General features: G+C 44.0%; 8 protein-coding genes across 8 annotated transcripts; 5 read left to right on the forward strand and 3 right to left on the reverse strand.

The window, feature by feature from the left end:
• Window positions 1-49: 49 nt before the first annotated feature.
• Window positions 50-2,573, reverse strand: L199_003344 (uncharacterized protein; the record flags this gene model as incomplete). Its single annotated transcript, XM_064889077.1, has 4 exons — window positions 50-922; window positions 992-1,309; window positions 1,371-1,619; window positions 1,716-2,573. 4 exons carry the CDS (start codon window positions 2,571-2,573, stop codon window positions 50-52), a joined length of 2,298 nt encoding a protein of 765 aa, XP_064745149.1.
• A 335-nt stretch (window positions 2,574-2,908) lies between these two features.
• Window positions 2,909-4,271, forward strand: L199_003345 (uncharacterized protein; the record flags this gene model as incomplete). Its single annotated transcript, XM_064889078.1, has 8 exons — window positions 2,909-2,971; window positions 3,039-3,070; window positions 3,142-3,259; window positions 3,352-3,372; window positions 3,454-3,536; window positions 3,619-3,753; window positions 3,817-3,920; window positions 4,183-4,271. 8 exons carry the CDS (start codon window positions 2,909-2,911, stop codon window positions 4,269-4,271), a joined length of 645 nt encoding a protein of 214 aa, XP_064745150.1.
• Window positions 4,272-5,094: 823 nt separating this feature from the next.
• Window positions 5,095-5,781, reverse strand: L199_003346 (uncharacterized protein; the record flags this gene model as incomplete). The annotated part of the gene is made up of 3 exons (XM_064889079.1): window positions 5,095-5,351; window positions 5,433-5,553; window positions 5,623-5,781. 3 exons carry the CDS (start codon window positions 5,779-5,781, stop codon window positions 5,095-5,097), a joined length of 537 nt encoding a protein of 178 aa, XP_064745151.1.
• A 439-nt stretch (window positions 5,782-6,220) lies between these two features.
• Window positions 6,221-6,675, reverse strand: L199_003347 (uncharacterized protein; the record flags this gene model as incomplete). The annotated part of the gene is made up of 2 exons (XM_064889080.1): window positions 6,221-6,471; window positions 6,618-6,675. 2 exons carry the CDS (start codon window positions 6,673-6,675, stop codon window positions 6,221-6,223), a joined length of 309 nt encoding a protein of 102 aa, XP_064745152.1.
• Window positions 6,676-7,395: 720 nt separating this feature from the next.
• Window positions 7,396-10,802, forward strand: L199_003348 (uncharacterized protein; the record flags this gene model as incomplete). Its single annotated transcript, XM_064889081.1, has 16 exons — window positions 7,396-7,616; window positions 7,688-7,702; window positions 7,783-7,867; window positions 8,065-8,238; window positions 8,367-8,407; window positions 8,477-8,596; window positions 8,676-8,796; window positions 8,863-8,962; window positions 9,022-9,082; window positions 9,138-9,482; window positions 9,539-9,644; window positions 9,706-10,005; window positions 10,169-10,306; window positions 10,369-10,443; window positions 10,530-10,680; window positions 10,768-10,802. 16 exons carry the CDS (start codon window positions 7,396-7,398, stop codon window positions 10,800-10,802), a joined length of 2,088 nt encoding a protein of 695 aa, XP_064745153.1.
• A 343-nt stretch (window positions 10,803-11,145) lies between these two features.
• L199_003349 (cofilin) lies at window positions 11,146-12,342 on the forward strand (the record flags this gene model as incomplete). The annotated part of the gene is made up of 6 exons (XM_064889082.1): window positions 11,146-11,148; window positions 11,232-11,249; window positions 11,461-11,699; window positions 12,013-12,089; window positions 12,190-12,243; window positions 12,317-12,342. 6 exons carry the CDS (start codon window positions 11,146-11,148, stop codon window positions 12,340-12,342), a joined length of 417 nt encoding a protein of 138 aa, XP_064745154.1.
• Window positions 12,343-14,611: 2,269 nt separating this feature from the next.
• On the forward strand, window positions 14,612-14,966 carry L199_003350 (uncharacterized protein; the record flags this gene model as incomplete). The annotated part of the gene is made up of 2 exons (XM_064889083.1): window positions 14,612-14,724; window positions 14,870-14,966. 2 exons carry the CDS (start codon window positions 14,612-14,614, stop codon window positions 14,964-14,966), a joined length of 210 nt encoding a protein of 69 aa, XP_064745155.1.
• Window positions 14,967-15,738: 772 nt separating this feature from the next.
• On the forward strand, window positions 15,739-19,911 carry L199_003351 (uncharacterized protein; the record flags this gene model as incomplete). Its single annotated transcript, XM_064889084.1, has 9 exons — window positions 15,739-16,890; window positions 16,971-17,057; window positions 17,130-17,731; window positions 17,793-17,938; window positions 18,035-18,244; window positions 18,320-18,579; window positions 18,658-18,808; window positions 18,885-19,795; window positions 19,876-19,911. The coding sequence occupies 9 exons, from the start codon at window positions 15,739-15,741 to the stop codon at window positions 19,909-19,911; spliced, it is 3,555 nt and encodes a 1,184-aa protein (XP_064745156.1).
• Window positions 19,912-19,945: the final 34 nt, after the last annotated feature.

Raw genomic sequence — 19,945 nt, forward strand, 5'->3', positions numbered from 1 at the left:
TTCTACATCCTTTGAAAAGCAAAAATTCCATATTCTCTACCCCAACCAGTTATCTATATTCATCTTTCAACCTCAACATCTTCTCCTCTTGATCAGCTAACATCTTCATCCAACCCAAGAACAACTTCTGGTTCGCTTCCCTATTCTTACCAGCATTCATAATCCTATTTCTAAAAGCAGCGATCGCTTCGGACATCGGTACAGTCTCTTTGTTCAAACCTTTAAACCAATCTAATACATCTTGTTTCGTTATCATACCGGGGAAAGACTCAATCTCTTCTGGACCAGGTGTAGGTGTATTCGATCCTGACTTCTTGGATTTCTTTCCTACTCTTCCTGCCTCGCTAGGTGAATTCTTCCTTTTAGATGAGGGTGAACTGGTCGAAGGACCAGAAGGACCAGAAGGACCAGATGGACCAGGTGATTCAGATGTAGTCTTTCTTTTACCCGATTTGTTCCCTTTCGTAGCAGCACTCGAGCCAGGAGCAGGTGAAGCGTCCCGTGTTGAATGTCCCGATACGGGACTTGATCCCCTAGCTGGACCTGGTGACTGACCCCGTCCTGGAACAGGTGAATTACCCCTCATGACTGGAGAAGTCGCTCGAGCTTCGGGACTGGCTGCTCGACCAGATAACGGACTTCCCGCTCTAGCACCTCCGGAGGGTCTGGGTGATGCACCCCGAGATGCAGCTCTCTGAGCGAGCAAAGCCGCACCTGAACCAGGAGGAGCGGTGGAGGCTTTTCCCGGCATAGGCCCATTAGGTCTTTTACCGGTGGGTGACGAGGTACCTCTGGATCCAGGTCCTCTAGAAGGTGGTCGAGAGAGCCTATCGCCATCTGCAAGGGGTTTCTTATCCTTGTCTTTATCTTGATCTTTGTTTTGGGATGTTTTGCTATCGATACTTTCCGTATCTGAATCGTCCTATTTGACCAACAAGAAACAAAAAGACCTTCAGACCAGTCATCTTCGGGAGATTGAATTGGAACTTACCGAATCATCATCCGAAAACAAATTATCATCTTCACCTTCCTCTCTTCTCTTTTTCATAATCTTTTTCAACTGTTTACCTTCTTCCGAGTACTTCTTCCTCTCTCCAAACAGATCATCTTCGTCGTCATCCTCGGCGATCTGAGGTCTATCACCAACATTGGCATTTGCCAATCTAAATTCCTTCTTCTGTTGTTCTTCAGCTTCTTTCGCATCATCTTCTTCCTCTGCATTTCGATAGAACGTATTGACATCATCGTCATCTTGGAAATGCTCCGCTTCGTCGAAATCCAATTCCTCATCTATACCTCCCTCAAGACCCTATAAGTTTGATAACAGACATCAGCACATTTTCGGACGAAAATCTGGTTGGACGACTCACCCTTTCTGCCCTTCTACCTTCTTTGACATAATCATCCTCATATTTCTCAATCTTGGGCTTCCTATCTTCCAAATTACCATTATTCAACCTCATCCTACCTTCCCACCTCATCGCCCTTTGCTCCAAGTCTCTCTCTGCTTTTATATTAAGTACGGGTCCTTCAGATGTCGAGCCATTACCGTTGGTATCCGAACCTTCAGGTCGGAGTGCCCATCTATCGTGTATTTTGTGTTTCGCTTGATGTTCGAACTGCAAACGATGTCTAACATTAGTCCTTCACCCGGGACACAAGAAGACCGGCAGACAGGCGATATATTGATTTGATTGAGGATGATGATGACATACCAATTTGATAGCTTCATCCGAATCTAACGCTTTGAACGGTCTTTCCGGATCGAACCTATAAGTTCTACCTAGCGGTACCATCTCAAACCCATCCGTTGTTCCATCATTGACCAACAATACCGTAGGTAACGCCGAAGGTTCTTGCATCCTTCCAACCCAGGTTTCAGGTATATTGTTATTTGCACCGGTGGATGATTTAGGTTTTGAACTTTCTAATATCCAAGGTTGGGCTTCTTCTCTCCTCAATCTCATGACTTCTATATCCTGATGAAATACCTCTTTCGTACCCTTCTTCATCTTCCTTTTTCCTTTAGTAGGAGGTGGAGGATGATCATCATTTGAGCCTGGTGGAGCGGTACCTATCAAAGACATATCCATACCTTCAGGTTTCTTCTCCACTACTGGTTTACCCTCTGCATCCAAAACGGGTTTCCCACTAGCATCGTATACGTATTTACCCATGATCTTCCCTTCACCGTCCAAAGCGAATAATGGAGGTTGTTTAGGTCCAGGTCTCTTTCGATTCAATAAGAGAGTTTTACCAATTTGACTTGGATCGATCTCTTTCTCGTGGTTCAGTCGCATGAAGTTGAATCGCAGTCCTCCATCTGAACCAGAAGAGAAGATCTTGATCTCGGTGATATTGGGGTTCTTACCATTGGTCGTATCGCTCGATTTGGGCTTGATAGTGGTTGAAGTGGACGATGAGGCGGCAGCATTGGAAGGACGTGTGGATGGAGAAGGACCAGAAGCCGAGGTGGAAGTGGAAGTAGACGGGCCACCGACCGAACGAGACGGTACTCTGTTTCGGCGGTCTTTGTCCTTTCGCTTTCTGAGGAAGAGAGCAGCGTCGGACATGGTGTGAGAGGAGATAAGGAGAGGCTAGTAGGATGGAGTGACGGATTCGAAGATGACAGGATCAGAGACGAAGAAAGATTGAGCGGCAACGATACGAGTAGGATTTAAAGCTAACAGATATACAGTAGGTTGTAGGTTGTAGATTCGCGTGACGACGGACGAAGTGCATGTCAATTGGCGGACATGGCCGTCAACTCCGTCTGTGCAATCATCACCGCCACCAGCTCACCTAAACAACCCTAGCTTCATCCTCCTCTTTTCTCCTTCTTTCTCTTCTTTCGTTATCCAACACAGAATTAGCATATCACGACATCCGACTCCGACTCGATACGAAGATGGCAAGTAACTTGGATTCAGTGCTCAAGAAGAACGCGAATGACCTGGCGAAGGAACTAGAGGTGGGTCCAACTCTCGTCTACTTTCCTTGATATGGTCAACCACTAACGATGGATTCTCGATCAACAGGTGGAAAGGATCTTAAAAGCATTTAAACTAAAGTGAGCTGTTCTGGCAACAGAGCTACTGTCAATGCACTTTTAGCTGACCGATACCTGCCATAACAAATTAGCCCATATGATATACTCGATTTACCTATAACAGCGACAGAAGCTGAGATTAAGAAACAATACCGTAAGAAATCTTTACTGATTCATCCAGATAAATTCAAGCATGAGAAAGGTTTGGAGGTGAGTATTATATCCTCATACGATTACATTTCACATAGAATAACGACAGCTTATAAGTCGATCATGTCTTGGTGTGCCGGTGGCAATAACAGGCATTTGATTTTCTGAAAAAGGTCAGTTAGACTCTGTTTTGCCTTTATTGGGATATATAACTGACTTTATAGGTAATATCGCTCGTTCCGACCACACTACAGGCTGAAGACCAACTTTCTGATCCTGCGAAAAGAAAAGACATTGACATGATTATGACTCACGCGAGAACCCAAGTACTGAAAGCGTGAGTGGGTCCTCCATCGCCTCGCCATCTCATCTATTCCCTGTTGTCTTAAGGATTATACTTAAATCGTTACGTTTGATAGCATACTGGGAAGTGGATACTCAACGAATATTCCAGATGACGATCCTCGAATAACCAACTTGACTCCCCCCTTTGACCAGCAAGTACGAGCTAAGGGTCGTGAGATCCTGGTAGAAGACGAATTAGCAAGAAGGAGGTGAGCCTACGCTAATTTCAACATGACTGAGCCGAGCTGATGTAATTCCTCCTGTTGTATCAGGAAAACCAAGTTGGCATACGCGAACGAAGGTGCCGAAAAGGCCAAACAGGAAGCGGAAGTAGCAGCCAGGAAAAGGAAAGTGGAAGAACAAGCTAAATGGGAAGGTAAGCTTGTTATGGTCCATCCAACCTATCCATCTACCTGGGATGTTCGATCTTACCTGTCCTTCGGGATATGGCGGCGTTATCTTACGGAATATGTGATATACACAGATAGACGCGACGTCAAGACCAAAAGTTCACTTAAGGATACAAGATCGATCAGATCTCACTGTCTTCCTTGTTTCCTGCATGATATGATATAATAGTGAGCATTATGCTGACACTTGATTTTCTTCTTTTTCTTCATTATGTTTGGAATGAACAGAACGGAGAGAAGAACGTATATCAGACTGGAGGAGTTTCAGTAATAAGAAAGCTAAGAAGAGTAAGAAGAATTCGCACGTTTTGGGATAAACCGATTCAACCAATAGCAAGTGATCTTCTTTCCGTTCTATCAAGAGAACAGATATCATCTTCTGATGAAATGAGTAGCCGCTCTTATGGTATGACATGGTGTCAGTCATCTGTCGAGCTTCATGAGTGTACTTGTACGTATTAATGGGTGTATATTGTAATATCATGTTATTATGCATCTAAGGTTGTTTATACTGTCTATTCACATTAATGAAATTTGCATGTACAATCGGCGGGGAAAGTCTCCGACGTTTCGAGCCAGATATACTTTCAACAGTGCCGATGAAATATATATGACCCATAAAGCTCAGTATATACAGTTTCTCAATGCATACTTTCTCAACGAAGGGTATATACAGATACTTTGGATAGCGCTCTACAATACTCGACTAATATTTGGTATGTCTGCCATGTGCTTTGATCACAGCATCTCTTCTTCTCGGCATGCTATCGATGATCCTATTGATAGTTTCGAGAGGAATTTCTTCCCAGGCTTGAGTGATTTGCTCGAAGAGGTGGTCGAGCGTAGTTGCTTTAGGTCTCATCTTCTCAACCTTGTTTTTAAGAATAGCCCAGACGTTCTCGATTGGATTCAAGTCAGGGGATGCAGGAGGATGGAAGAATCGGATGATATGAAGTTCATCTCGAGTTTGGTTGGAGATTCTGGCGTTGTGACAAGGGGCATTATCTTCTACAACCAGGACATTTCCTTCGATCTCCTCCTCCAGCTCTTGGATATGACCAGCTAATCTATCGTAAATATCGTTATTCTATCACTATTATTGGTCTATTAGTCTACTAGTCTACTTCCTTCCCAAAAGCTTCATCCCCTACCTAGACCTACTTTCCCACCACCTGGCAGAATCTTCTCAACCTGATCAATCGTGACGAACCAACTCCATCCCTTCCCTCTGTCCCTGTGGGCAATTGGATACTTCAACCTTCCGATGAGAGTATGTGGACCTGAGAACACATGGAGGTGCAGGTGAGGTACAGATGAAAAAGGTGGTATGTGAAATCCCATTTTAGGTGGTGGTCGATCTGGAACGAGGGAAGTTGCAAGGGATCTCATTGATTTCACTATTGACGATCTAGCTGTTAGTATCTTAACATATGCTATATACCATTTGCGATATGCGATGTTCATCTGTCAATACTCACATAATGGAAGATGTTTTTTGGTTAGCTGGTTGACTGAAGACACTACATGTTCTCTCGGTATGATTAAGAGATGTATTTTAGCTCGGGGTGTACGATCGTGAAATGCTGTAAGTTGATTATCCTACATTACAGGATCAGTGATTCATGATATATGGATAAATGATTAAAGGTACGTAGCACATTTACTTACCTCGTAGACTATGTTGAAACCATTTTCTTTGGATGCATCACAAAAGATACATCCCTTCACTACCTTACTACCTCCTGTTGTTGAAGGTATCAGACGATTTTGAATGGGATTATCGGTTCTACTTGAGGAATAGGGAAAGCATGATGAGAAATTGGGCATTGGTACGCTTGCGTTACAAGTGTTTCATATCATCATTATCTGGGAGGAGACATTGTGGTTATAAAAACCAGGTGTCTGGTCTGCACTTCTGTCTAAAGTTTAACTGGGGGTGCCGCAGTCCATCATCGATTGCCTTCCATCGGAAACGAAACGAGTGGGATGTATCTTGAGATGATGATTTTACTGACTGTGCAGCTACGGATAAGACTCTATAAATAGGTGCAACATCATACGTTATGCATAAAACTTCTTCAAATCATATATCATATCTTCCATCAATCCATCGATCTTTCTAAACTCCTTTTTAAAAGAAGGAGAGAAGAGATATTGGTTTATGAGCCTATTGAATTGAGTATGAAGAGTCAGCTTACCTCTCCTATCATTAGAGCAGAAGAGAATGGTAAGGAGGGAGCTCGATCGACCAATCAATCAACTCACCTTAGTTGCTTCCAGCTTGTTTAGCAGCCTCAGCACCAGACTTGAAACCATGTTCCCATTCCCAATCGTCATCAGAAGAATGACCGGTCTCTTGAGCTCTTTGCTTGGCCCATCCAGCTACGTCACCTGGGATATCGTTTCCTGATGACAAGGCGGCACAGGCATCGGCCCATCCAGCTTCGAATCCGGGGAAGTACTTGCCAGTGGGTTGATAACCGTTTCCGTTCTCGGCCCAGTAGGCTTTGTGGTTGTCTAGAGAAGTGAATGAGGGTCAGCGAGGTGTGCATTGGAGGGTATGACAGACAGAGTGATTACAGATCGAAAAAAGGATGGACATGATATCCTAAGCGATCAGGAGAAGAGACCTGAATCAAAGCACGAGTAGAACGACAACTCACTCTCAGCCTCATCTCTGAGTTTGGCCATGGTATCGTGATCAGGAGTGTTGAAGCCCATTTTGTTTCTTTCTTTGTTTGTTCGTTTGTTCGTTAATTCGTTATTTGTTATATACGGAAAGAGATCGTTGTTGAGAAAGGAAGAGAACGAGGAAGGAACGCAACTTGAATTGAGTGGGTATATATACCTTTTCCATGTGACCTGGTTGAACTCACTCCACGTACGAACCCAACGCATTGATCGTCTCAACACGTCACATAGGAATGTATACCCGTAAGGTACAATACAATGACTCATCAATTATGACGCAAGTTCTCACTTTTTGATTGATCGTCGTCAACGTTGCAACGTTTTGGAGGGGGGATAACACGGATTTGCTAAGAAGAGAACGAGGTTTACATGCATGAGGATGTCGGAGATGATGGCGATCAAAGGATTGCTTATGAGAAGATAACTGTAGGATGCATTCCTCCTTCATCCCTTTGGCGTTGAAGCTGATTCTAGTTAGCTGATATCTGGTGGTTTGGCTATCTCGCTGATCAAGAGGCGGTCCATTTGATTCCGTCACTCGGTAGTTCCCACATGGTTGACACGCTATGACCATGTTTTGTCTTTCAACACAAATCATACGCGTATATCCGTGTGTTGGTACTTTGCTTGTGTTTCAGCTTGAACAATTCTCAAAGTGTATACAAACTCCTCTTTCCATCGTCTTAGCTTCTTCTGCGCAGTCGAGTCACAGCTATATTCTAGACGGAGTGACGAAGATATCAAGACAAGATGTTATCGCCTATACCGATGGAACGACGTAACTCCCAGCATGCTTCTGGTAGTTCATCAACCGATAGGATGGGACACGGACGCACGAAATCACTAGGAGCGATCAATTTCGGTGTTGGTCTTGGGGCGAACGGTTATGGAGGACCATCAAGTCCTAAACCTATTGGAAGTCCTACGGTGGGAGGAGGAGCCGAGTATGAATGGGCTGATATACAAGCCAGGTGAGCTTTTCCGTCTTATTTGCTTCGACAGTAAGATAGAAAGCTGATCTGATGGAGTTTTGGGAAATCAGGACCTTCTGCAAATGGTTAGTAACGTCAGAGCTCCTACCATTTCCTCTGCAGTTACGTTGAGCGACATGAACTGAGATGAATGAGCGATGCATAGGTTGAATAAACAGCTCGAAAGTCAAGGATTGGACCCAATGGTGGATCTAGTTAGAGATTTCTCGAACGGTGTTAAGCTTATCCAAGTAAGTGACATAGCTGCTCTTCTGCTCTCACCGCCTACATTACTCCTGTCATATCTCATCCGGCACCGCTGAATGTATATCTGGACTAAAAGCTGACTCTTGCTTTGTGAAACAGTTACTTGTAAGCTAGCCCACCAGATATGCCAGATATCAGATCCCCAATCTAGGACCCTCCAGCTCACTCTGATACCTCGTAGGAAATCATGTCAGAAGAATCCCTAGGACGATACGTCAAGAAACCTACCATGAGAGTTCAAAAGTGCGAAAACGCAGCCAAAGCATTGAACTTTATAAGAGGTAAAAACATAAAATTGACTAATATCGGTCCGGAAGATATCGTGGATGGGAATTTAAAGTTGATTTTGGGTATGGTAAGTTTGTCTCAAATCATCACCTACCTTTCCACCCTTTCTACTGTGTCGGGGAAGGTATACCTACAAAACTCGTTCGATATGGGTGCACACGATGGTAGATCCTGATACGCAATCTTGCTATGTAGATATGGACCTTGATTTTGAGGTTTACAATAGCCAGTATCACGTACGTCCACCTCACCTTCCTATTTTATACATCCGATTTAAGATTGACTAATATACTTGATGGTAATAGCGAAGAAGGTCTCTCGGCAAAAGACGGTTTACTCCTATGGTGTCAGAGGAAAACAACACCTTATAATCCTGAAGTGGACATTCAGAACTTCAAATCTAGTTTCGCTAACGGGCTGGCATTGTAAGCTTTCCTCTCATTTCCTTGTTTCGAAAAGGGTTGTACGTCATAGCCTTTGTCGAATTCTTTTGGGTCAATGTAGGTGCGCTCTGATACATCGCCATCGACCGGAGCTGCTGGATTATCACTCCCTGGACAAAAGCGATAAAAGAGGAAATACAGAATTGGCATTCAAGGTTGCAGAAGAGAGATTGGGCATACCTGTGAGCTGTCCACAGATATCGTCGTTGCCGCACAAATTGAACTTATATCTTGACCTTGTGAACCAGCGTTTGCTAGAAGTTAAGGATCTATGCGATGTAGAAGTGCCAGACGAGAGATCCGTGATGACCTACGTAGCGGAGTTCTTCCATAAATTCTCTAGTGAAGGTGAGTGAAACCTAGCCTCAGACTATACATATTTCTTCAGCTGATGGACGGGTATGTAGATAAAGCAGAAACTGGTGCTAGACGGGTAGAGAAATTTGCAGAGTTGATGCAAGGTCTTTGGTGAGCTGAAGCGTCAGAGATAGTCAGAAGGAAATCAGCTAACAAACGTACGTAGGACAAACAAGAACGACTTTGAGCGACGTATGACTCTTCTTCTCTCCTCACTCGAGTCGACACTTCATTCCTGGTCACTCATACCTCAATCCACCACTTACCCTGAAGCGATCTCCCATCTGAACAAATTCAACGAATACAAGAAGACGACCAAACGTGAATACGTGAAAGAGAGACAGGAATTAGCTGCGTTATATAGTAATATCCAAACGAAGATCAAAACGTATTCGTTAAGATCATGGGAACCAGTCAATGGATTGAGATTGGAAAATTTGGAGAGGAGTTGGCAAGACTTTTTGGTGGTTGAGACTGCTAGAAGTAGAGGTATCAATGCTACGATTAGAGAGTGAGCTGCATACTGCCCAACGACGGTAAAGTACATCTAACTTATATTTGATTTAGCATCAAAGATGCTTTGAGGAAGAGTTTCGCCAAAGCCGCGGAAGAATTTGTACTGAGATTGCAAGAGATCGAACAGGCTATAGGAGCTTTGAGGGGATCTTTACCTGTAAGTTGATCTATGCGAGTATCATGCTTGAGCTTATGTATTTTGTGGATATGTATTGAAGGATCAAAAACAAACCTTAATCAAATTATCTTCGTCCATCCCTTCGCTTCGAACCACCTTAACCACCCAGATATCCTCACTCAACAATAGTTGTCAAGAAGCCAAAGTTGAAGAGAACGATTATACCGTCTTGACATATGATGATTTAGAATATGAGTTGTCTTTAGCTGAAGCGGGAGTGAAGAAGAAATTGGCATTTGTAGATAATCAATTGGTCTCGGCTCAACATACCAACGTCACGCCTGCTAAATTGGAGGAATTCGAGGCGACTTTCAAACATTTCGCTTACGAGGATAGCAATGTGAGTGCACGTTTGTAATCATCCGAATGTTGGAAAAAAAGAAGAGAAGCTGATTTATTATACTTTCTATCATCGTCAAATCTTCATTTCCCGCTACTTTCCAATCTTGACGTTCTTGCTGAATGATCGATATCATCATGGCCTCGTTATTGAACACCTGCAGACCCTCGGTGTATGGGAGATGCACTCTGCTCTAGCATCCTTAGGAATAGTCTACGCAGAAGAAGAGATAGGTATAATCTATACGGAATTGGAACAGAAATTTGGTCAGGTAACTTATGAGGCTTGGTTGGATCTCTTGGTGAGCTGACTTACGCGAAGCATAGAGATATCAGCTAATTGAAATATATTTCTGCTGGTCAGGTCGATCTGACGAAGGACGATGCGTCTTCTCCTGAACAATTGAGAGAAGCGTTCAGAGGAATGGCGGGTGACAAGGTGGGTCTTTCTCATTGTCTATACCCATCGTCAATATTCTTCAACTTGAGATTATGGCTGATAATTGATCTTGCGATATGCTTTAGCCATATGTTACGGATATAGATTTCCAATATGCGCATTTACCAAAGGAAACAATCAGGTTCTTATCTGAGGTCATGCCTGAAGAGCAAAGCCCACAGGCTTTGGAAGAAGGTCAGGAGAGAGCGGTATCAGAGGGGCAGAGAGCATTTGATTGTAAGTCAATTTTGATTTTGGTCAATTTTGGTTGTAGATAAACGAGAGGTCCAACCCAAGCGTGAGCTGATTCCTGTGTTCTCCCAGACCACGCGTTCCTCGAAGAAGCGTTTACGTTCTAGAGTATACAATACGTTACTTAGTCTTAGGTATCCCAGGTGTCTAGTACCTTATATGGTAGTCGTAATGATATAGTAGTACACGATATGATAATGAATATAATGAAGTATCTTATGAAGGATGAAAGTGCCACAGTAGGATTATTCCGATCCACTGCAGTGTCGTATTCAGGGTAATCAGTCGCGCCACGCTGTGTCGCTGTTGATACATACTCATACATCGTCACCGCATTGACTCCTATTGAAGACGTTGTTATCGTTCATAGACAGAACATTAATATATCCCCTCAACCACATACCTCCTCTTTTGGATCACATAGAAGGATCAATCTAGTATCTAGGCAAAATGGTGAGCTATCCGGTTCTTTCCATCCTCAGCAACTCTAGAATTGAGCTCATTGCTGATACTGTTGATTGATCCGATCCGATTAGTCGTCCGGTGTCCAACCTGTGAGTGTAAATTCGTTCTCTTCTTACTCGTGTGATGCATGGAGGATGGGGCGGGACCGGATGAAGGAGTGTGATGTGTTAGCTGTCAAAACATTCAACGGATACATCATAATTATATCATCTACAATATCCACCCATCCCTTCTAATCCATCTCACCTGCTGCCTCACTCACATTCGAGTATTCGCTAAAGCTCATGCTCTCATTCGTAGACCCAAGAATGTCTCGAGAAATTCCAAGAACTCAAAACAGGAAAGAAACTCTCCTACGTCGTATACGGTCTCTCGGAAGATAAGAAGTCCATCGTCGTTTTGAAAACTTCGGAAGATAAGGAATTCGACACGTTTGTAGGTGAATTACCGGAGAAGGAATGTAGATGGGCTGTATACGATTTCGAATTCACTCTTCCTGGAGGAGAGGGAGTGAGAAACAAATTGGTGTTTGTTGTTTGGTGAGTGCTCTTCTTGCCTGAATGTTGTGATGAGAGGAAGGGTGGGGCGGAAAGGGGTTTGAGAAGAGGAGATTCATGGTGATGACAGGACGAATTGTGAGGAGAGAGGAGAGACACATTATGCATGAGATGACTTCAGGATAAATCAAATTGAGGAGGGACAGGAGAGGGCCCAAAGACAAGACGAGGAGGGGCAGAGAGTAGAGAGCAGATAGCAGAAGAGAGAAGCGAGATAAGAGATGAGAGATGAGAGAGGTGAGAGGTGAGAGGGGAGAGGATTCCGCTGACTCCTGCACCCTAACGGTTCACACAGGTCCCCAGATGACGCCAACGTCAAGAACAAAATGATGTTCGCTTCTTCCAAAGACGCTCTCAGACGACGACTTGAGGGTGAGTGATCAGATATTCTAGAGTACCCGTTATATTTCACTGTCATCGCCGTATCCACACTCATTGATACGAAACTAACCTTGTATCCCTTCTTACACAGGTATCCACATCGAAATCCAAGCTACCGACTTCTCAGAAATCACCAAAGATGCTAGTAAGTTATTTTTCCATTTGTAGCGTGGAGCATAAGACAGGGGATAGCTGATGTCGTTTGTACGTTACTGTAGTCTTAGAAAAGGCTCTCCGAAGATAAACATGATGGCGTTGACTTAGATGGATATCCTTAACTCTTCTTCGTTTTGTCTTGTGAGTTCTGGCTTGATATATTCATCTCATTCACCAGAAAGATGGATTAGAATCGCTTATCAAGTGCATTGGTCGTACAGATTCGATATCCCCTTTCTACTTCGATAACTTTTGTCATAAGTTATGAATGAATGCATTCTCTTTATAAATGCCTGCCAATCATTCAATGGTTCCTTCTCACCTTAGCAAAAGGAAGATGATCGCGTTACTCCTATAGTTGTTCCAGTGACAAGCAACATGTTGTACTGACTGACTTGAGATGTAGATGCGAATTCGCTGACCTTGGAGTACATTTGTATACTTGGACCGACATCCATATACAGGTTTTGACAGCTGGACTGTTGCCAATTTGACTCTGTCAATAGTTTTCTGATCAAAGAAAATTGGAGGTGAATTGGGCGCAATCTTCTGTACATATCACAGAGCAATCCGTCGGCGGAGAAGCGTATGATAGGTCATGATTGATTGGTTAAGGCAGTAGACTCTGTGTCTGCATCTTCTTAGCTCATTTCATGTTAGGATATTCAATGACAAGCAGAAGCTGGTAAGCCGGTTGTCATACCTGGAATATAATACAGCTTCTGCGTTATACTATTGATATGAGAAATGGAAGCAGGGGGACGAAAATATCGTATGTGCGACAAAAGGGGGATAGTAAGTATGACTATACGATGCTGACTGATAAGAAGGGAAGCAAATGGAGGAAAGGGGTCCCGTTCGAACCAATCGCTCCGTCCGTCACTCATGGTGAAATGCCTGAACGTTCGCGGGATGTATAAATATGTACCGAACGGGAAGGATATCGGTAGGAGCCCAATAGTGGGGAATCGATGTGATAAAATGCATTCAAGATCAAGAAGAGGATTGAGGTATTTAGTTGATGCAGATCATGCAGATAAAGAAGGAATAATGCAGAGCTGTTGAGAATCTAGATGAAGAAGTATACAAAATGGAACAAAACCTTTTAGTGACTGATTTGATATCTCGCTGATTTCACGAGAGATTACAAGTGACGCTTTGCGTTATTTTTGACGATTTGAATTGCATCCCTTACTCCAATTCGATGTATCGTCAAATCAGATAGTTGCGCAGAACGATCCTTCCAATCCCGAATTGTCCAGCGAACTCCACGTGGGCCTTGGGTAGGTTCTGAACGATATGTGTCGATCTTCTACGATCGCCTTTCCCTCTCGTCATTTATCCGATTATCATACCATCCATAGGACTGCGAGTATAGAGCAACCCACGGCCGCGTCAAGTTGATAACGCAAACCCATTAGTAATTCCTGCTCCATCTCCGGTTTCATTACGTTTCCCTTGTTCTGGTTCTTGATCGTGTTCCGGGGAATGGGGTGATTGAGTGGTACTCGCACAATCTAGAACTTGAACCCTGAATCGTAATCCCAATCGTAATGCTGGATTAGGAATTATTGGTAAGGCGGTGTAATCCGATTATCGAATGGCAAGTGGCAGATTACAACTGCTACAACTGGTGATTAGCGCCACCTCACTCTCAGAATACTACGATCTACGCTTACGAATGCGGACGAGTCGATCAAGTAATCAGTCAATCAACCAACCCAACCCCATATATATATATACACTTGCTTTCTCTCTTCTGTCTCTTTCCTTTCTTCTTCTCTTTCACCAGATAATCAACAAATCTCATACAGCACATAAGTACTGACTCGTCAACCGATTGGATCTGATCAAATCGTTCATTTGATTAACACAGCCATACCAAGCAAACCACAGTACTCACGCACACGACTCCCCTTATCTCCATCATTCCAATATAACCCAATCCCCAACGAATCATACCTTGCACGTCAAGCATACCACACACGACTTTCAACGTACCCCTTATTCACTCTTCCCGCTCAACAACCTACTTGCATCTATCTCATACGTAGAGCCTAGAGATATATAAACACCTTTATTGGATACATTTGCCACCCATCCCTACCCAATCAATCGTTCATTCTTCTTTGTATCTTCGTCCAACAACAGAAATAATCCATCAATATGTGAGTATCTCTTTCAAATCTATTAACCCCACCATCCTCGTTCGTTCTCAAAGTTCGTCAACGTCAGTGAACCCCTTATCTGTCACACCATGCTAATACTTTTACCGCAGGCCAGCCAAGAAACGATGTCAATTCAAAGTCGTCTACAACATCCCTACCTCCCCTACCGAAGAAGGTTCCAAACCTGAGATGACCGCCAACCCTACTCAATGCCCTTCAGCCGCTCAGCGTATAGTAGGAGATTGTCCTCATTGTCAGAAATGTTTCTGTTCGACTCATAGACAGCCAGAGGCCCATAACTGGTGAGTTGAATCCAGACTTCCGATCATACCTCCTTGTGCACCTATCCCAATTTGTTTCTTCGGTTATCCCCATCTCTTTATCACACAAGATATTGTCAATCCCTTTCTGTCGCTGAATCGATGCTGATACTCGTCGTTCAACCAGTTCCGGTATGCAAGCCTGTCGGGATGCAGCATTCCAAGCCAACAAAGAACGACTCGAGAAGGAACGTACCGTCGCAAGTAAGATTGCTCAGGCTTAGTTTTCTGACTCTGTCATCTCAGATACCTCATCACCCCACATTATAGAGGGAAGAGAAATTACCACTCGCGTTCATATTCTTTGTGTTATGTTTTATCAATTTGTAAACCTGTTTGTACTTCAGTATTATATACCATTTTTGTAGAGAGAGAAATTCAATAGTCACATGAGAATGGGAATGAAATCGCATAAATCAGTACACAGGATTCGTTCGCTATACCTCGCCTGAACTGTCACGTCCGAAGGCATGGATCCCAATACACTGATACGACCAGGTCTAAGAATGACATCTGCTAACGGCGATGAGCTTGGTGGTTCGATCCACCTTGCTTTCGCAAGGCAGGCAACTCACCTTTCGGTACGTATCAAAGGCGGTGAAGTCGAGTGCTCGTAGCGTTTCAGCCTGGTGTCACTGATTACTCCGCTTGTGTATAAGCAATAACTTGAATCGGCGAGTCTCCAGGGTAACATGAAATGATGAGCATGCATTGGGTAATCACTTAGTGTGTCTCTGTCTCCTATTGCTGAGCTACATCATGTGCATGGTGATGGCGCATGACTTTGTAACCAAAAGGTTGAAATGTGGATTGCAATGGTAGCATTCGGAAATAGCCAAGAATAGCGACCTACGTCATGTCACTGTGACCGCTAACACGTTCGGTTCAGTCATTTCGGTTCTCTTCACTCTTCAATCTCTGCTTTTATTTATCTTGACAACAACACATCACTTCAGCACGCCGCAGCTTAGTACTCAGGCTGGCCCGATCCTCGTCATGTCCTCTTCAAGCCCCAATCAGAATGTGCCGTACAAGCCATATACACCGAGGAGACAACGATCATCCCGACCAGATCGACCATTGCCCCCTCCTCCCCCACCCGACGAAGACATAGGCGCCGTCAATGCATTGGATCTTGCACAAGGATTCGCTTCTCCCCCTTCGCCACCACTTCCTCGCCTCACATCATCCCAGAGCAAAGACAAAGCACTGCCTCCTCCGCCAGCCACTGCACCTTTAGGAGGTGGGTTTGGGAGACAGATTGATTTTTCCCAACCGTCTTCTGAAGATCAAGATGGACAGATTATCGACTTCTCCAAACCACCTAATACTGCACCTTTACCCTATGCAAGCGCTGGTAGTATAAGTGGAGCTCAATCTTCTGCAGCCCATCTACATCCGTATCACTCCACATACCCAATATCAGCTTCCAACCCCCCTACCACTCTTACCCCCCTTCGTGCTCATTACTTGAAAAAGACTCTGGTTAACTTACAGGTCCAACATGAGCTCAACCTCATCACTGATCCGGTACTAGGTGCAAACGCATTGGGATTACTGGGCGATCCATTCGTTTTACCTGAATCAGCCAAACAGGAAGCTTTACAGAAGATTTCCGAGAACTCAAGATTGGAAGGTCGATTAGGAGGGGATTTACCATTTCTGAGGTTTATGTTCCATCAATTCCTCTTACCATTTCCATTCCTTTCGACTGCGCCTCCAACATTCTGGTCGGGGAAGGTACAACCCTTTCTATCTTCTTTCTTGGCTACTACTGGTGGGTCGTCTACGACAGCTTCAAGTCTAAGTGAAGAGGAAAGAGAAGTGATGGAAAGCCTCATGACGAAAGAAGAAAGAAAGGAGATTTTGGAAAAGAAAAAATTATGGAATAAAATTGAAAAACATACTTCATTGATGTTTGGAGTAGGTATCAAACTTACCTCTGGCGAAGAGGTGGTCAGGATAGGTCAGAATGAATTGAATAGGTTAGAAGCACTTCAACAGGAACGTAGAAGGAAATGGTTAGAGAGACATCCGCAAAACCAAGGAGGACAAGGGTCATTCGATCCAACAGCTGGGTTTGAGGTGAATGTAGTGGGCGTGAGGGTAGTGGTGGAAAAAGGTAGAGTGAGAAGTAGATCCCATGAGGTGAGTTTCGAGCTTCCCTACGAATACTCAATTTACCTTAGTCTAGTTCATTCCTCACTAATCTCATCTCACACTATCAGGAATTCATCATTCGCACAAGACGGAATGGAGTAGCAGATGTATTTGTCTCAAGGCGGTATGGTGATTTCAAGAGATTGGCCGACGAGGTAAGTTTGCTCTTTCTCAAAATATACGAGTCCTTCATATAAAACAAACTCAATCCTTCTTTTCCCCTTCAGCTTCGACTTGCTTTCCCAGATTACCCAATCCCACCACCCCCTCCCAAAGACAAATCTGTCACTGCAGCAGCTACAAGTCCGCCTCCTACAGCAGGATACAGCTCTTACAACCCACTACGTATGATATATGGTTCAGGCGGGAACGATGGCGCTTCATCAAGTGGATACAATACACCTCCATCGTCTGCTGGTCCAGACTCACCATCTTCACCTACAACGAACACTACACCACTATCAAGGGAGAAGAACCGATTGACCCTTCGAGCTTACTTAAATTCGATATTGGCATTGCCATTTATAATCAATTCACCTATACTGAGATCATTCCTGTTATCTGCACCGACCACCTTGACTCCACCCGAAGCAGTCGACTGTCAACGGCGTTTAGAGGCCGATGCGGTCCGAGAAGAAGGTAGGAGGAGGTTCAAGCTAGAAGCTGAGAAACGGATCGAAGCGCTCCGAGAGGGCTTGGCGCAATTTAAGGGTGATGTACTCAGTAAAGAAGGAGGGTTGAAAGGTGTTTTCGAAGTTGTAAGAAGAGTTGAAAGGGTAGAGGATCTACCGAAAGCTGAGGCCAGTGTATTGGAATGGGGAAGAATTTCGTGCGTATTACGATCTGATGGCTAATTCTAGATCAAGCTGACAATGGGACCTATGACGCAGACTCGCAGCTACCATCTTCCACCTTTTTGTAGCTTCTGATACTGCATCTGATACACTGGCACAGCTGAAGAGACTACACGGTTTGATGCCTTACTTCGTGTTAAAAGGTATACTGAAGATATCAAATCCCATGGCCATGATACGAGGTAAGTCGTCTAGCGAACAGCTTTCGCAAGCAATGCAATGACTTGATGTCTTCAATCTAGAGATTATGCTGAGTACTGGACTTCTTGACAATATAGGTGTTTTGGATCTCTTCCTTGCCAGACCGTTTGGAGGTCAATCACTCATCCAACGAATGTTCTCTTCCTCCCTCTCCGAAGATGTCCGGTTATTGCAGGAAGATATCGATGCTGTACAAGAGAAGATCGATGATCCGGTTTTATGTCAAAAGATCGAACAGTATGCGAATGCGCCTTTTGAAATCCAAGAGATATACAGAAAAGATGCTGGTAAGTCTACATGAATTGGAAGATCGATTGTAAGGAATTGATCCATTCTAATCATAATCTTTGACATTTGTACAGCTCAAGAACGTATAGACTTACTGGTGACGATCCTCCGATCACCTGATATGCCTTCATTGTCCCGTCCTCAATTTCAGAGAGTCGCAAGGGCTACTCGAGCGTATCATGAGTACAAATCTGCTCAAGCTGAATTGGACGATTCGGATGATGATCTCGGACCGGATAACGAAGATGCTTGGTTGTATGAGGATCTGAGCGTGTTGTTGAAGTTGTGGACGAGGAAGAGGGAGAAAGAAGGTCTGCTAGCTTTGATTTTTGAGGTGAGTTGGACTTGCTGACTTTGACAACCGATGGATAAAATGATGAGCTTACTAACTTGTCGGATGGAATAATGGCAGGGTGTTACCGCTGAATTACTCAAAGACATCATCACTATCTTCTATGCTCCCTTGGCTACCGTCTACAAAGCTGCTAGTATCGCAGATTCTTTAGGAGATATGCAAGCGTTCATTAATGATATGATACGTACGGTGGAACAAGTGGAAGAACGTGAGTCCATACTACTGACAAAGGGAGCGATAATCACGCATGATGATGCGGTACTGATAATTTCTCTGCTCTGTAGTATCGCAAGAAGATCCCCAACGGACCGTTCAAACATTCATCGACCTTGTGCAGCGGCACGAACAATCCTTTTACACATTCGTACACAACGTCCATTCCAAGGGACAAGGTTTATTCGATTCGTTAATGTCATGGATCGAATTATTCCTCACCTATGCACGAACCGGTCTACCCCAACCATTGGATCTGGAAATTATTTTACCTGCTTCAGAGGAAGAGCGACGAACCGTAATGAAAGAAGTCGATTCGGTAGCTGAGTATCATTACAAACTTAAGATCGCGCATGAAGAAAAGATCCGAAGGAGATTTAGATCTGCCGCTGCGACTGGTCCGGAAGCAGCCGGGGTAGGGGCGGATGAAGAAGCTGCGCTGTTGGACAGTGTGATGGCAAGTTTGAGTATCGGTGAGACCGCTTTGGCAGAAGGTGGAGAGATGGCTGATGAAGAGTCTGAAGAAGAGGATGAAGAGGATCAAGAGGAATTGGAAGATATGAGGAATTTGAATTTGAAAGTGGAAGATCAAGATGAGAGCGAAAGATCATCATTGAATTCAGCTGGGTTGGCTGAAGAACCACAAAATCCCGATGAAAGCGGTATTGGTAGTGGTAGTCGAAGAAGGAAGGGCTCTGGAGGATCTGCGACTGGTCAAGGTCATAGGAAATCATTTGAGAAAATTAGGAATTCATTAGATTTCAAACATACTTCAAAGGAGAAAGAAAAAGAAAAGGACAAAGACAAAAGAGATCCGGCGAACGAACCTGGCCGACCACCTAGATCACCTCAAATACCTGACTCAGCTACGTCACAAGGACATGGAAGAAGGAGAAAGAGGAAAGGAAGAAACGCAGATTTGTTATTGGTACCTCCCGAGACAAAGGCTATAAAGGAATTGAGACCTTTGTTCGTGGAGATTGTAAGTCGATCCATCGATCATATATCGTCAGTGAAATTGCGACTGATATGATTTGGTATGATTCAATTGGGATTTGATAGCTACGTCCGAATTTGAGAGTAAGACCTATAAAGTAAACCCCGAATCATAGATCCACGGATAGGGTCAGAT

This window comes from Kwoniella botswanensis, chromosome 1 (assembly GCF_036426115.1).
Source record: "Kwoniella botswanensis chromosome 1, complete sequence".
In the NCBI taxonomy this organism is placed as follows: domain Eukaryota; kingdom Fungi; phylum Basidiomycota; class Tremellomycetes; order Tremellales; family Cryptococcaceae; genus Kwoniella; species Kwoniella botswanensis.